Here is an 18,143-nt window from a genome sequence, read left to right as displayed (position 1 = left end):
ACAGATGATCTCAAGTTCATCACCGCTACAATTACAGCACCGCGGTGGCCGGCATTCACTTGGATTTGTCAATTGCATTCACCATCCGTCCCCGCCCCGTCCCGGCCCCGTCCGACGGTGGAGCAAGTCCACTGAACGAAAACATCCGCAATACTTCGAATGATTATTGCATTGCTCGAGCCCTTTAACAATATGCTTTAGAATTTCGGATGATTGCCTTATGGTTAAATTCGTCATCAGCTGATGAGCATCCATATGACTGCCATCCAAAGAAAGGAAGATATTTCAAGCTGAACATTGCATTAGGTCCTAAGTAACATTGACAGATTCTCTTCGTCGACTTTCTTTTCGGATCCCTACGGTCATGTGAAGACAATCCCAGGTATTTTTAGCACACAGATCGATAAAAGAATCTTTTATCTAGCATCGAATACGTCAAAAACATCAAGAAACGGTTCTGTGCTCAAGTTATTAACGAAAGAGAAAGTCGACGAAGAGAATCGATCAATGTTACTTAGGACCTAATGCAATGTTCAGCTTGATTTATTTGAAATCTGGCTGTACAACATACAACAGCGCTCAGAGGACAACAACGTAAAGGCCGGCGCACAATGGATACGTTTTCAGGTTTTTTGACAGTTAGCCCATGCATTATCTGTCAAAAAACCCGAAAACGTATGCATTGTGCGCCGGCCTTAAAAATAGGATGACTTGCAATTGCTTTAAATTGGATTTATAATTCGATTGTTTACATTTCCACATTGAATAGCCATAGACGAGTGCACGGATGGATTTGAGTTCACTCACTCGACAAAAAGTGACACAACAGCGGGGCCCTGGTTACCAAAAATGAACACATGAATAAAGGCCCAAACGCAATGTGGACGGAAGCGGAACGGAAACGGAAAGTTTGACAGTTGTCACAAATGACATTAAGATGCCCAACCGAAGACGATTTGGTTCCAACAAGTTTTCAATCCGACAAGTTGGCTTACTCAGATCGGGCTTTTCCGCTGCCGTTGCCGTTCCGCTTCCGCTGTAATAGCGCTTGGGCCTTAATGCTCGCGTAGCATTTGAAACGGGCCTATCAACTTTTGTACACAAAACTTGTTAGGCCTTTTTCGCGCGAACCGAATACTCCCACGCCAACTAACAGCACCATCGGGTTGGGGAAGTTCTCCCCTTCCCGACAGTGCTCTTAGTTTACGTGGACGTACTTCGGTTCTCGTGAAAAGGACCTAGCAAATTATTTACAAAAGTTGATAGGCCCTTTTCAAATGTTACGCGAGCATTATTCATGTGTTCATTTTTAGTAAACAGGGCCCCGCTGTTGTGTCAATTTTTGTTTAGCAGATGAACAAAAGTTCACCCGTGCACTCGTCTATGAACAGCCCTCGGAACCGAGGGGGACGACTCTATCTACGATGCAAGAAATATTGTGTTTCGCTGTGGCTAGCTGCGCGTACGCTGAGTAGATAGAAAGAAGATTTATCACGATTTTGAAGATTTCCTGCAAAAAGATGATTCGCGATGCAAGTAGATGCGAGAAATGTAAGAAGATTTTTCGAAGATTTATTCGCTAGTGTGAGATTTGTTGAGCATCTAGAATTGAGATTTAGATGTGTCGCCCCCCTCGCTCGGAACAGCCTTTCCAACATGGATGATTTTTTTTTGTCTGTTAGACGAAACGTCCTCCTCCACGAAATTGACAATCTTCGTTTTCCACGCTTTATCAATGTTCGTACCACCTCTGATAGCGATTACTATGTTTCCACCTCGTTTGTCAGTGCAGATCTGCAAATGACGTTAGATAGAATTATTTACACCATCGTTTTGGATGATTTGCGTTATGGGGCTGAACGAATACCTACGAATACTATACAGGGTGTTTGGTTCCGGGTTTTACATATTTTCAGGGTAGATAGGGCTCCTAAAGTTATGAAAAAATCCCCATGAAACATAGGGTCGGAAATGACTGCTAAGTGAGTTATTAAACTTTTTATGTTTTTTTGTATTGCCAACTTTGGTTAGCTATATTTTTTTAATCTTAATGTGGTTTTCTGATTTCAACATACTAAATGAAAGATTAAAGTCTTAGCTATCAATGCTCTTTGAAAAAGAACTCGATTAAAGTTAATTATCATACATTAAAATTGAAAAGTTTGTTGAAAGTACCAAAAAAATTGGTGAAATTTCATACATTTTAGTGTTTTTAAGTTGAAAATTTTCATTTCTGTTTATTTAGTTCTTCTACAAAACATTTTCCATGCAGTTCCCTAGATTTGTGCCTTTGGTAGTAACCTTGTAGGCTTTATGGTTTCTTCGTAATTATTGATTTAAAACAGCCATAAAAACTTGTGACGTTTTCATAAAATGCGCTATAGTCACCCTATTCGTTCGTACGTTCGGCTGTTGCAGTGGACTACGCACATGAAAATTTGGTAGAATGTTATTGTAGATGTTTAGCTACATTCTTAACTTTTGATTACCGCACATCTTCTGCGCCGAAAGAAAACATAACTGCGGAGATGTTTCGCGGTATCGAATATTGCTCAGTCTCAGCAGAAAACACAACGAGAGACACCGAATCGGTGAATTCTGTGAGCGGAAGGGAGAGAAGTAGGTAGCGGTAATAAGTCGATGTCCCTTTTATTTCATAGCACTCGCAGCTCAGCTGCGGTGCTGTTTCGATGGAGGAGTGTGGAGCTTCGCTGCTTCTGTATACACACTTAGTTTTTTTTGCAGGAGTCAGTATTTTTTACTGGATTTTTGGATTACTGAAAAACTCGGTTAAAATTGAAATGACTGTTATTTGTAAAGATTGGATAAAATCGATATTTTTTATTTTTCATCATTACACGGGGTTAACAATAGTTAGTCTGTAAATGTTCGTAACACATTTACTCAACTTTGAATTTTTCACAGATTTTTTTAAATTTTAACGAAGAGTTCCGCAATTCAAAAACTCGGTAAAAATTACTTACTCGATAAGTGTGTACTGATGTATGGTTGGTGAAGAGGCTAGCATGTGGAGGGTATTCTCGGGCTAGTGAATACCACCCATCCCCACTTTTAATTTAGTAATACACTATTTATTCATTTCTGTTTGATATGTTTACAAAGTTTACAAACAGAAATGAGCATTGCAGCGTAGTTACCAATTTTCCAAGTCATAGACTTCAGATAACTGTTCAAAGTCCCAGATTTTTTTATAAGGAATCATGAACAAAAAACCAAAGACCACTATGACAAACGCGATCGGTCTGAAGGGATCTTTACATAGAAATTGTTTTAAGGTGATACGATCCAGAACCTCGGGCTCTGGTTCCACTTCGCTTTTTCCAGGAGTCCATTATCTGCTACCGGAAAACATACGATAACAAAACTGTGATGACAATTGAGTGCCTCAAATCACAATAGTGTCCGAGATTAACTCCCAAGAAAACTCGAAGTGGCAGTGGCAGACCGTTTAGGTCTGAGGATGATATTTTGGTACAGTTTCGGACCTCGGTGATAACACGTAACATACACTGTAAGAAAAGACCTGTCAAACATCGAATGATTCGTCATACGGTGTGTTAACAAATGCCAATTTCTTGTTTTCGAATGAAACCAGCAACAAGTGAAAAGGATGCCTAGCATAAAGTGAAAAGTGTTTCCGTAATGCACCAACCCTAATAAAATTGTTATGGTTATTTTGCTTAACAACGTGTTCCGGGTATCATCCAAACCATTTGTAGAAGAATAGTATTTAATTAACTTATTATTTACGTCCACCTGTGCTCTCAAAAATTAAACTAAAATCATCCTAGATAAGGATGATAAGCATCCAAGTTGTTGTGATTTTAACAGATGATGAACTGAATGACAATCATCTCAAAATCATCTGATAATAGTTATACACAGGAAAAAAAAGATGTTGAATATTACATCCAAACTGCTGCAACCAGGTCAATCCATCGGTTGTGTAATATAACGTTGTACGATGGACATCGATTTTGCGAATAAAATTACATCCATTGATGTAATATTGTATCTGCTTTTTGCTATTACATCATTATTAACATTGATCGATATTACATTTTTTTTTGCTGTGTAGGGCTACAAGGGGGAAGCAATAATCATTCGATCAAAGGATGATGTTTTGATTCAGCGTAGAGAGAGGAAGAGTAACGAAAATCTCCATCCATACACCACGTCTGTCGAATCGCTTCCACTTTATAATGAGAGAGAGAAGGATTAGTATTTTCCATTTAATTCCACTACTTTATTTGCTTATCCTTGACAGATACGCGTATTTCGTCTACAATGTGCAGACTTCTTCAGTGTCTTGTACTAATACTCGACTACGAGAGACACTGAAGAAGTCTGCACATTGTAGACGAAATACGCGTATCTGTCAAGGATAAGCAAATAAAGTAGTGGAATTAAATGGAAAATACTAATCCTTCTCTCTCTCATTATACAGGTATCCCACTAAGACGCCCACATTCATCAGGACGCTTCCACTTGTTAAGCCACAGCTGGTCGAAGCTATGAGGCATCATTCAGGGTGACCAGTGAATCGGGAAATCAAAAAAAAGCCTGGAATTCGAAGTCACCGGGAAAAACCCATGAATTTCGATAACATACCTTTGGACTGGTCTAGATTTTCGGGATACATTCACTGAAGAACTATTACGAGAATTTAAGAAAAAAAAAAACAATTCCAAAGCAACTTCGAGTAGATATTAGAATAAACTCAGAGATTTTTAACTAAAACTCCAAGGAAATTATGTGATCACAGCGTAATATTTTTAAGTAGCTCTATGGAAAATGCATGGCTTTTGTGAAGAGGATTCCCAGATCCGAGAAAAATGCCAAAGGGATCGAATTTTGAGAGTACAATTCCAAAGAAATCATGCTAAGAGTTTCAAAGAAATTCCGAGGATAGTTTCAATGACAGCTCGTAAAGAATTTTAGATAAGTTTAAGGGGAGTACCAAGTGAATTATCAGAAGAATTTAGAGAAGCACTCCCAAAATATTATGAGTATATTATAAGACAATTCTAAGGGGAATTGCATTTGAATTAAAAGCTAAGAAGAATTAAAGCCAATTAAAAAAAATGGAACGATGCTTCAGACGGATTTATGCTCATTAAGTTTCAACGGATTTTAATAAGGTTGTGCGCGTATTACTATTCGACTTTGAGTGAAACACGCTAAAAAAAAATTAACATGAAAAAGTTGTTGTTCGAACAACTTTTTTTCCTTAAAAGCGCCCACTTTGCGATGTATGAAGAAAATTTAGGTAATTATATTGCCTTTCATGAGAAAAAATATCAAGCAAATCTGAGGGGTACCATTTTTGGGAAAATGACTTTTAATTTTTAAATATATTTTTTTAGAGTGTAGAAACCAATTTTTTAATTTATTTAAATTTTTTTATAAAATTTCAGATTATTTGCTAAAAGTTCGCCATACATCACTGTTTTGTAGGGCTTGTCATTTTTAAGCTATATCGATTTGAAAAAAAAATCAACAAAAAACTTTGACCCTTATCAAATGTTAGGCGAGATAAATTTTGAAAAAAATAAGTACTCAAAGTTGCTTAAAATTGCTAAGTCTCCACACCCACAAAGTTTCATAAGGTTCTGAGAGGGTGCTGCCAACTCCGAAGACGAGTTGGCGTGAAATCCGTCTTCAGTGAATTCTTCGAAAAAAAAAAAACATAAAATTCGATGTGAATCTTTAGATGAATTTCATGAAATTTTGAACTGATCTGCAAAGAATTTCTGGATTGTTTTGAATAAAATTTTAAGGGACTTCCAGAGAGAATCTCAAATATATTTTTGATGAATTTGGAAAAGAAATCTGTAAAGGGAATTTATTTTTTGAGCGAATTCTCAAAGACAAATTTTGAAGACTCGAACGCAGAAACAAATTCAGAATGCAGGAAAAATCCTGCTGTTTTAGTAATGACTCATTAAACTTAGTGATCTCTTCGGCTCAATCGCATTTGATTTTATGCTTAATTTACATGTATATCGAACAACCGGAAAAATTGGCCAAATTCCGGGAAAACCCGGGAAATTGCTAATCGAGATTTGCGTTGAGTTACTGCAGTTTTTGATGATTTTCACTTACTTCTCATATCACCGTGATTGCTCTTTTCGTTTAAAATTTGTAATAAACGTCATAATATAGCAATGTTATGTGCACCAATGGAAAGTAGACGTTACTTGAGTTCCCAATCAATAGTTGTGAATATTCCATGGCTCGTCATGACCAACTTAGTCATCTCGATTTCATTATAACTAAAGAGCCTGAATTTATAAATAAATTTAGGCTCTTTAATTATAACCACTCCGGTGGCAGAAACGTCATTCACGAACATTTTGCTTGAAGCCACAGTTGTTGGTTCTTTGGCTCGATTATCTGCCAATCTAAGACAGCTGATGCAAACATAAGTTATGCTCCGTCCACATAGATGTTTGATTTGTTGCGCGGCAAAATAATCGTGAGAAATGTATAACAAGCGCGTTCTTGTAGGCATTAAATATTTATAATATTATTTTTAAATTTGGCAAGCTAATCATGAAAAATTTAAGTTTCATTAATGACTATTCACATAAGATTTTTTTAACGCATACGTGTTTACGTGCATTACCGATACAAAATCATTCTAATTTATTGAAGATCAATAATAATATTATCATAAAGAATATGATGGCACTAACAAACCTTGAAATTATAGGTTTTAATAATCATTTATTGGCGTCAGGTATACGGTAGTCTTCCTACACCCTTCACCATCCCTCTTCAAAGGGAGAGCTTGGTAAAGAGAGCTTGAGCTTGAGCTTGAGCTTGATTGACCGCCCACGGTTGCTACTCTGTTACTGCCAGATCAGCTGTAATTACACAGAGAACCAATAGACGATGCTTGGGACTAGCAATCATCCTCAATGTGTAAAAACTGGTGATCTTAAATTAGACAATACCAGCGCCGGCCGCGCTCGAACACAGGTCAAAAAAGGAATGGGAAGGATTGTGTTGACATGACACTCGCTTTGATGGAAGCCGAGAACACCTCTGCACTTCCACGAGGAATCACTGGGATGTTGGATAAGAGGGTTGGGTTTGCAGCAGGGTTCGTTTTGGTAAACGATAAGCTGAATTGATGTCCTAACGATCATATAACGCGAAGGAGCTTGGGACTAAACCCACGGTCTTCTGCTCAGTAAGCAAAAACGTTTGCCACTAGGCAGACGAGCACCTTTTTAATCACCGAGTTGCTGTTATTACCATGTAGTCATATTAACAAATAAAACGATTGACGAATCTTGAATGTGGATGGGCCTGAGATTAGACTCATTATGTTCTGCTCAGTAAGCAAAAACGGTTGCTCTAAGGCCACCGAGCCCCTCATATCACATAATACCGTTGCTCAAATTTGTGTATCCATTCAAACCCGGAACCAACGACAACAACGAGTTTCGCAAAATACACGATGCACAAGTGATTTTACCATAAATCTCTTTGATATGTAAGGACCTGGGACCGCGTTTTTCTGCTCAGTAAGCAGGCCACTGTAACCGACGATCTTTCAAATCCGAAAACTAAAAACTACGAAAAAGTACTTAGGCCTTCATTAAGTTCCACTTTCACACGAAGGGGGTGACTCTATCTAAGATACAGGAATTTTTTTGCTTTGCTGTTGTGAAATGCACTCGCGCTTAATAGATAGAAACACGATTGATTATGATTTTCAAGATTTCTTGCAAAAAGGTGGAGAGCAATGCAAGTAGATGGGTTTAGATGCAAGAGACGAAAAAAGATTTTTCGGAGATTGATTCGCTAGTGTGAGATTTTTCGACCATTTAAAATCGAGATTTAGATGTGTCGCACCCCTCGCTTTCACGCGACGTTCAATGACAGGGTCCTATCCAGAATTACATCTGAAAAATCCAAATCTGGCCAACGCCCACCTAAACCTGTTCTAATCCACCTGAAATGACTAACGAATGGAAGACTTTGACTACCCAGCCATGCAATAGTCTCATTCCATGCCTTATGGCAACTTGATGATTCTAGTGCGCTCATCTTTTGGCACCACCCAGGGGAGACTTGGTCCTGTACCCAATGCTTAACTTATCTCCATTCCTCTCAGCTACTCGCAATTTCTTGTGATATAGTGGGCGGAATATTATTATATGAGACAATTCAATGCAGACGTCTATCCAAATTTGGCAGATCGACAGGTAATCAGTGAGTTACCACGATAGTTGCTATTCAACAACTCGACAACGTCCCATCGTCAACGCCTGCTATGATAATTTCCCATTGCAGACGCCAACGAAAAGATGTCATCGAGCTATCGATCAACTACCCTTTTTATCGCCTGGTACCTTATAGCACGATGCTAGGAGGCGAACCGGAAGAATCGATGAGCTACCTCTCCCCCCAAAGGGAGAGTTTGGTAAAGAGAGATGATAAAACCGATTTGTACCTTCCTAAAGTTGTCCTAGCAGGCTTTCTACTCTAAACGGAACTATCAATTCTATACTTTCATCTCCTCATCTATCGTATAAAAATTACCACTTTAGTCTGTTATTTGAAATTAGCATCTTCAACTATGTAAATCGTTGACTTCACGCAGAAGTAATACTAAACATATAGTCAAAGAACGATTTCTATTTCAGTGACTCTAGTATAGCTAGTTTTTAAATTGTTACAACAAATCTAACGAGAGGTCCCTGACATTTCTCTCAAACGTACCGAAAATATAAAATCCGAGAAATTCTAAATTCCACCCTCCCCCCTCTCCCGCAGATTGCCTCGCACCTGAAGAGATCGGAAAGACTGAAACCATGCCCTCGCTGTGAAAAACCCAGCCGTGTCGTGCTGACCAAATCGTCCATCAAACAGGCCCTGGCTACCGGATCGCTAGACTCGTCCACCGTCCTCCTAACGGTCGTCGGGGGAAAGCTAGAGAAATCCTACACGTTACCTGAGTCCCTAATCGATTGCACCGCCGCCGAATCCACCATCATAGACAGTCCGGCGTCTCCCATCAATTCGGATCGCATCCGTAAGAACCTGTTCTCGACCAGCTTGCTGCCTCGGTCCCAATCGGTGGACGTGCAAACTCCGGTGGCGCGAACTCCCCGCCGACGCATTTCCACGGATGCCCTCGGATCGTCCGCGTCGTTGCTTGAACGTAAGCTGACGACCAGAAACGGTAAGAGCAAGTCCGCCGAAGGAATTCAATGTGATTATGCAGTCTGCAGTGGCAAAAGCTGCGGCTTCACGTTCTGTATTAAGTGTTTGTGTGAGTACCATCCGAATTCGGTGTGCATAGATTTGGCACCCAATTCGCCTAGCAAAGAGGACGAACCGGCGCACAATGTTGCATGCAGTAAGCAAAGCCGCCGTTCGTTACTGAGACTACGAAAGTAGGGAGAGAGGACTGTTATAAGTCAAGCATACTAACCGAAAGGTATTTTTTCGATTGTTTTTAAGCAGTGACAGTTATTTATTGCTATTTTTAGTATAGGTAAAAGACTATGTTCCAAGTTTTTCCCAGTTGATTACTCTTATTCGCCTATTTTGTATGCATTTCTTTTTTTAAAGTGTTTTTTTAATCAGTGATGAGATTGTACGAATTTTGATTTTACCCAAGCACGATTTTTTTTAAACCACCAATATTATATAAGGAAAAGAAATCAGGCAAAATAGCTTTGTGAGCCTGCTCATTAGAAAATTAATATATTTTTGATTAGTCAAGGTAAAAAACAAACCAACTGCGGAGAATCATTCCATGCTTTTTTATTTCGCCTTGTATCTAAACTTGGTTCAACAACAATCTTAGCCCAGTGTATGTACTACTCCGAATAGACATCCTGCGAAACAAAAGACTTATGATGAGAACAAATTTACTTTTTCTTCCCAAAGAAGTATTTCTTAGCCCTTTTTTTTCTCTATACGTAGTTAGGTAACCGTACAGTGAACAAGCGGACTTATGTCTACTGAAGTCGAACAATGAAGCACTCGAATAAATCAATATTAGGTTTTTTACCCTCATGACACAAATATGGCTAGTTTTCTGCAAATATAGTAAACACGACATTTTGGATGCTACCTCGTAATTTAAAACAAACAAAATATTACCCCTATAAAAATAAGCTCAAAGAACAAGCAAAAACTTAGGTCAGCTTTGTATTATGACATCACCGTGTAGAAGAAACAAATTCTGAATCTATTTTTTACATTTTTCTTAAAATAAAAAAGTTGTTGAAAATAAATCATTTAGACTGGAATTAATTGTTGATGACATCCTTTCGAATCCTGATGGCTCTATCTTAGTCAATTTTCTTCCATTCAGTTGCACATGGGGATGACGCGGCGTATTCATTCTGCATACCTACCTTTTTATGTCTATCTGGATGCTTCATAGCTTGTAACCTTTTGGTTCTACTATTTCTAGGGAAGATAAGAATGAATAATAAGATGTCACTGGAATCTCTTCTTGGAAATCCTCAATTTTTTTGAAGGTCCTTAACACTTATTTCGAAAGACCACCGACTTTCTCCTGGCAGACCTCCAAGAGGACTTTTTAAGCCTCTTATAAGAAAACTATGGGGCTTCCATATAGGCTATATATATTTTCTTCCTACCTATGTTAACCTTATCTGAAAATTAGCTTCATTTGAAGATCTCCAAACCAAACCGAGAAGACCTTTTAACAACTTCTAGAAAGAGCTTTTGTAGTAGGTTGAAAAATTCTCCCAATAGCCCGTACAGACTATGGCTTATATCATGTAATATAAACTGTCTTGCAATGAGCACTCATACATAGGATTTCCAGTTCCGTCTTTAAACAAAAGAGATTTTTGAAAAAAAAAGTGTGCGTGAAAAATCCTATTCATTGAAAAACGGGAATGGATGCGAGAACGCCATTTCCTTCGGCAAATTTTATCCCAAACTTCTGCTTTCGATGAAATTTTCCACAGATTTTTCGGTGCCATGCTGATTTAGATTCTTCCATGGGACGACTTTCGCAGCTCGCTTGTGCCCGAACTTTCCGCAATCAAACCAACAAACGCCCAAATATTCCAGAATATTCCGCATCGCCTGCAGGACATGATTTAACCGCTTCCTTACGTATTCCATCGTTAGCTGTTGTGGCTGTATTGTCTCCAGGGCCATAATGGGCGCTTCGTAGGATATGGGAGTGCCAGCAGAAGCTGGAACACCACATCTTCTTCCTGCATGTTGACTACCGTTGCCTTTACTGCCTATAATCGCATATCAGTCCCATATGGAAAAAGTAGGCATTGAGAAAATGGGAGTCGAAGTTAAGAAGTGAAATTCCCATGCAAATATTTGAAAAATCAGAGTAAATTTATTGATATTTTTTTAAAGTTAAAATCAGTTGAAAACAAGCTTGCATGTTTTGATATATCAGTGAAAAATATGGCAATCCAAAAAGCAGAACTGTAACTTGATCTCTGGACAATTGAATTTCAGGATGTAACTGATGTGCGATTACTTTGCTTGATGGGACAAAGTGACTTGATGTTGTTTTCACATTTTTCATGAACAAGGTTCGTAGTTATATCACATAATATGAAAGTAGATAAAAATTTATAGTGGATAGCGATGTTATCTCAAAATTGACAAAAATCCATATGAGACTGATATGCAATCATAGTCAGCTTAGCTTTCGCAGAATCTTCTGGAAGCGAAGCAAGAAAGCATTCACGTCGCCACCTTCAGTCAGCCTTAGCTCTTGGAATTGCTTATTCAGTCCCAACACGGCCCGCTTGAAGGCATTTTTAGGGCGTCCCAGACGTCTTTGGCCGTCTTCTTGTCCTTGCCGTACAACGACTGATCCTCCGAGATCCGATGAATCTAGACAAATGAAATACGCGTATATGTCAAGGATAAGCAAATAAGGTAGTGTGATTAAATGGAAATTACTAATCCTCCTCTCTTTCTTTGTACAGGTATTCCACTAACCGCCCTTACTAAAGTGACGTATGATATATATAGCAACCTAGACCAAAATCACTGCACCGTTATGGTCCTAGTTGATTTTTCGTTAGCCTTCAATTGCGTGGACCATCAACGGCGGAGACATACATTGCTGGAGGAATTTAATTTCTCAGATGAAGCTGGGGAATTGATTACAGCTTTTCTTAGTCATCGTGGTCAAGCTGTACAAATTGGAAAGCAAACATCTGCTGAGCGCCCGGTACCCGATGGCACCTCGCAAGGATGCTGCCTCAGTGCATTATTATTCAGATTATATATCAACAGCCTCCCGTCACAGTTGAAGTGTGAATACCAACTGTACGCCGATGATCTTCAAATCTACATTTCTGGACATACGGATGATATCAGAATACTGATGGCAACTATCAATCAGGATCTGGCAGCAATCGAGCATTGGGCTAAGGCTTACGTTCTCTACCCTAATCCGAAAAAATCTCAAGCGATAGTTTTCTCTAAGGATGGCACGATTACTGCATCTAACCAAATTATCTTCTACGGAGAACCAATTGTTCTCTCAGATACTGTCGTCAACCTTGAACAAAACATTGAACTGGTATGCGCAGGTCAACGATGTAACATAAAAAGTGTTTGGAACGTTACGAACATTCAGACGATTCACTCCGGTGCTATCTACACAAACACGCAAGAAGCTGGTGCAGTCAGTTATGCCGTTCTTTATGTACTGCGATGTGGTCTACTATAATGGACTCTCGGTAGCCTTCAAAAAACAATTAATCCGATGCTTCAAGGCCTCGGTACGCTTCTTGTACAACATTCGACTACCACAAACGAATATGCTGCTTCATAAGACAGGGGTATCTTGAGGCACTTCCTGATGTTTTGCAACAACACCTGTAACGCGGACTGCACGAGCGATCTCGTTGCTTCATAGTTCCTAGGCAAAACACGTCGGTTCGAAGGAGTTTGCTAGTGTCAGGGACGCTCACCTGGAACGAATTGCGATTTGCAGTCAAACAACAACCAACTTTAGTCCTATTTAAGCGATGTCTGAACACGCCTGGTAGACAGTAATTGACTATTAGCATTGCATTGGCGTTTGAACATAGGCACTACATTAACTTCAATTTCAATTACATCTGTCACGATTTGCAGCTTTTTTTTATGAAGAGCTTTGAGTGTGTTGGTTTATTTCCTTTAAATTCCGTTATAATTGCTTATCTTTTGACAGATACGCGTATTTCGTCACTACTTGCAGATTTCATCAGTGCCAAGTACTCAACACCACTGATAAGCAATTATAACGGAATTTAAAGGAAATAAACCAACACACTCAAAGCTCTTCATAAAGGGATTCCGTTAAGAGGTTCTGAGGTTCGACAAATTTAAAAGATTTAGCTTTTTTTAGTTTTCCGTAAAGTGAGTTCCTGGTAAAAAAGTGTAAACCACAGGCTAACGTAACACTAAATAAAAACAAATACTAAGACGCCCACATTCATCAGGAGAACGTTCTTCATTTCCTGTGCAAGGCTCACCGTTCTTCGAGCAGCTTCTTCTTCTGAGCACGTATAGTACTTCCGCAAAATCCGCCAGGAGATCTCTCGAATACTCTTCCTCATCGATGGCCTTCGTCAAGCAGCCATGCATGTTACCAATTCTCGGAAATGCTTCCTTCAAATTGTCGGTTTCTTTCTTGAAATGCAAAGAACCCAATGGTGTTAACTTTTGATTGCTATTATTGCTAAATTTAAAGATCATTTTCCAAAAACAGTCATTCAAAAAGTTATTTTTTTAAAAGTGACGAGCAGGGGGCTAGCTCAAATTTTTAGAATCCTTAGAATTTCTTCGGCACTTTCCCAAAAAAATCTGGCAAATCCGTAGAGTTTAATGATCGATCCGTAGATTTACAGATAAACCCGTAGAACTGACTGCACTTTCCATATCAATTTGGGATGTACAGTTATCCCCCGAAGAACGCGTTACCCGAGCAACAACCGATAACATATGAATATCTTAATGTGATATTATATCTTAAGCGAACCCCACACGTATCAATATATTGACACGAAGGGGAATTATTGACATTAATATTGATGATGTGAATACAGAAATATTGTCAATATCGATGTATTGACGTCAATATTGAATGTATTGACAATACGATTATTGTCAATAAAAGCAATCGTGTAGGGTCCACTTTATGTTGGCATGCTTGTGGTATAAAACTACGGTTTGCTATTATTCAGCTATCGAAATATTTTGTACCGTGCCGATTCAAATTTCGGACACTTAAACTCGAATTTCGGACACTTTTAAAAGTTGATTATCTCGGTCGAATATGATCCACATGTCTTGTAAATTTTAAATTTTTTTGACTAGTGCCCTCCACGATCATCTAACATTATTACTTTGTTTCTAACTGGATGTAATATTTAATTAAAAATGAAAGTGTCCGAAATTTGAATCGTCCGAAATTTGAATCGGAACGGTAAAACAGTTTTTGGTTTGTTTAATATGGAAACTTGAAAATTATTTGAAGTCCGGCATTTTGAAATCCGCCTAAAAAACCGTCCACGTAGCTTTTGGGCAGTCCCAGGGATGTTCATTGGATGGTTAATATGGTGATTAAAAATATCGATTTTGCTCCACTGAGCTGATTGTAAAAAGGAATTCAAGAGCAGATATCCAAGGAAAATTCTGTGAGAGAATCAAAGGAGGAAATTTTTAAGGTAATTGAAGGGGATTTCAAAGAGCATTTCACAGAAATTTTAAGGTGAATTCAAAGGGAATACTCAAGGGATGAGACAGCTTTACTCTGAGTTGCTTTTTGGAGCGAGTAGCTTGCGAGTAACTCACTGTATTTCAAAATTTAGCCGACGTTCATCGATGTTTTTGTCTGATTACTCCTTGGCTCCGTTTATCCCTTTCACATATTAGACGTAAGTCTTGTTTGTAAACAAAATAGAATTGTTCGGCTATTGAAACGATGTGAATTCCAGATTTTGTTCAGAAAATGGCTTAAGCGATGCTGGAAAAGCTTCGAAAGGGGGCGCATTGGCGGGAATTTTCATCTGGCGATTGGCTGCTGTTGCTGCTGTTATTGTTTTGGAAGTACTTTTTGTTCGTATTCCTCCGTTTCAAAACGTTGAATGTGAATTAACTGTATGCAATTTGTTCTCGTAAAATAACCACAGGTATCGTTTTCAGATGTCCACCGAGGAGAACGTGAAATCGTTGTGGGAAATCACTGGAATGCATAGGAAATATCTTCCCTGTTTGATAAAAACCGATTCCCAATTCCATCTCCGAAGGAAACGCTGCCAACGACTACCCCAGAATGTTCAGCCAGAGCATCAACACAGTCGACACTGCTGAAGTCGAATAGGAGGAGACACAGCTACCAATGTTTCCGGTGAGTACGATCCTCATCCGGACTTCAAACCCATCATCGATCTACCCGACGAAATGTAAGTTAAAACCGGTGAGGAAGACGAAGAACAAATGTTCTGCGTTCGCTCCAAGCTGCTGCAGATGGTTCAGAAAGAGTGGAAGGAAAGGGTTCTTGGCGATCTGAAGATTATCAAGAGTAAATCCGATCCAACCAAGTACAGGATCATCGCTATAGACTTTGCTGACGAGAAACCGAAGAGCGAAACATGCTTCGAATAGAATGAATAATGGTAAAAAAACAACAATTCGACAGTGAGCATGCATAAGGGCGAATACGCGATGATCGATTCTCTTCATCGATTTTCTCTTTGCATTGCTACAGCTAAGCGAAACAATTTTCTAGAATTTGTTCAATGCAGAGTTGTAACAGGATGTATTGGCTATCAAAAGCAACAGCAAACGCACCGAGAAACGTTAAATCTAGCAAGTTATTAACAAAAGAGAAAATCGACGAAGAGAATCGATCATCGCGTATAGGCCCTTATGCATGCTCACTGTCGAAATGACAGTGATCTTGCTCACTGCGGCTGTGTTCCATTTGGTGAATTTTCACTTAAATTTGACACTTCGAAAATAAATTAAGATGTTCGAAAATCCCTCTGTTGTTGATCTTCCTATTTTCGAGAAGGTGTTTGTCAAAACTGATTCCTGGTCTGTCAGAAATATGTCTGGTACAATAGCAGGTTTATTTGAAAATTTTCCATATGTCAAATTTAAGTGAAAATTCACCAAATGGAACACAGCCTGAACAATGTGAGTTACTCGTGGTGCCTCAAAAGCAACTCTAAGGCTCTGAACCATTTGGCGAATTTTTTAACTTTTAGTTAAAATTTGACAGATGGAAAGTTATCGGTTAACCCTGCTATCCGAGCATGGTTATTTCTGACAGACAAGAAGTTAAATTTTGACAACCGTGGCTCGAAAACCGGTCGATCGACAGCACGGGGATTTTCGAACATAAGAAATAACTTTCGAAATGTCACTTTTAACCACGAGTTAAATTTAACTCGGCAAATGGTTCACAGCCTAAAAGTGCTCATGATTAGGAGCTGTCTTACCCTTTGGGAATACTGACTAAAATTATAAGGGAAATTCATTGACCAATAAAAAAAATATGAATTTCAAGAGAATCTCAATTATAATTTAAGGAGGATAAAAAAGGAATACCAAGGAAGATTCAGTCAAATAATAATCAGGAAGCTGCAGGGGGAACGACACTCATGCTGATGCATTTTATTGTACCATGCTTGCCTGTAAAAATAATGTAATTGAAGAGAGTTTTTTGAGTTTGTCGTCTTGACGAAAATAAAGTAAGGATAAAAAAAATATATGGGATTCCTAATGGGATTGTATTGGATGCGAGGGTGCTTTAAATTGTCATGGGGATACGTGCAACTGAAATGAAACAGTACGAAAGAAAAACATCGAAGTAGCCATTTTAGTCAATGCTCAGTGAAAACATAATCTCGTTTGTTTCTTACCGGATCTAAATCCATGAATTTAGTTAGTGTTAATTGTTCATTCTCAAGCGATAATGGTAAGTAAAAGGTTAAATTAGAATCTAATTGTGCGGTAAACAGCTCGAAAAAAAAAAATCGTTCCCATATTCGTGAACGGCAGCCGTGCACCATAGATCACCGACCACGCGTAGAAATAAATGTACATTGTGAACTAGTTCACGGCTCTTGTTCACGAATATGGAAACGGATTTTTTTGCGGGAAGGAATTGGATCAAAAACCCAAAATGGCTCCCATGCGCTATCAAGACGAGCTCAGAGTAATTTATTACAATGACGAATAAGAGAATCATATTTTTGATCGGTCGAAATAGCTTGGAGAAGGTTAAGTAATTGATACACATATACAATTTAATTAATCGTTATAAGGATGAATTCTGGGCAGCGTTAAGCAAAGATACCGGAACAGTACCTGAAGGTGTAAGAACGGTTCTCGAGTATACGGAATACGTGAATGCAGCACTGGGAGAGTTAAGAATAAATGAAATCGCAGAAATTGAATCAGACATACGCCGGGTTTCATTCTCAACCGCTCCGCCGAATCTTCAAAAATGCTTTGTAAAGTTCGGAAACGACCCTGCTGAGTTTCGGTTTTTGGCTGGAGAGCGAGCTATCCTAAAACTGATGGCAGCTGCAGTTAAGCGTCGAGGATTTAACCATTATTTTAAACGAATTAAACCCATCGGCATGAGACAGAACACTGTCGAAAATGTCTCTGGATCCAACGTAGATGAAGAGGACCTGTACAACAAAATAACAGGATATTATCAGAAGAGGTTTGTAGCATATTATAACAGAACAGAATAGAATACTATGATACAGAATAAAAAAATGTCTTACAGGTTTAATGGATCTTCGGAACAAGCTGTGCTGCTTGAAGCTATAAGCAAACTCCGCGTTACAGTATGTAACGAAGATGGCATCCGGATTGCGAAAATTCAATGTTTTTTCTGCATGCCAAAACAAAATTGTATTAAGTGCTACCATGAAAGATTAGGACAATGGAAGATTTCAAACGTTGTGGCACATCTGAAAAATGTACACAATTGCAATTTCAACTCTCCAGGTCAAAGTCAAAAGCGCCCGATTGGAATGATATTGGAAAGAACACCAACGAACCTAAACACAAGCATCATGGGTGACGTAAGCTACAAACATGACGGCTCAGTATCAGAATTAGAT

At 38.8% G+C, this 18,143-nt stretch overlaps 1 protein-coding gene across 2 annotated transcripts in view; it reads left to right on the top strand.

Annotated features, from left to right (window-relative positions):
• The window catches only part of LOC135709228 (uncharacterized), a 29,731-nt gene extending 19,535 nt beyond the window's left edge, over positions 1-10,196 (top strand). For both annotated transcript variants that reach the window (XM_065231495.1, XM_065231496.1), the window contains one exon: positions 8,812-10,196. In XM_065231495.1, coding sequence (XP_065087567.1) covers positions 8,812-9,438 — 627 coding nt within the window. In that variant the 3' untranslated portion in view covers positions 9,439-10,196. The remainder of the gene's footprint in view (positions 1-8,811) is intronic.
• The last annotated feature ends 7,947 nt before the right edge of the window (positions 10,197-18,143 follow it).

Source organism: Ochlerotatus camptorhynchus, unplaced genomic scaffold (genome assembly GCF_037179485.1).
Source record: "Ochlerotatus camptorhynchus isolate MF236.1 unplaced genomic scaffold, CSIRO-AGI_Acam_v1.1 ptg000357l, whole genome shotgun sequence".
In the NCBI taxonomy this organism is placed as follows: Eukaryota; Metazoa; Arthropoda; class Insecta; order Diptera; family Culicidae; genus Ochlerotatus; species Ochlerotatus camptorhynchus.
This window is presented reverse-complemented; position numbering and strand designations above follow the sequence as displayed.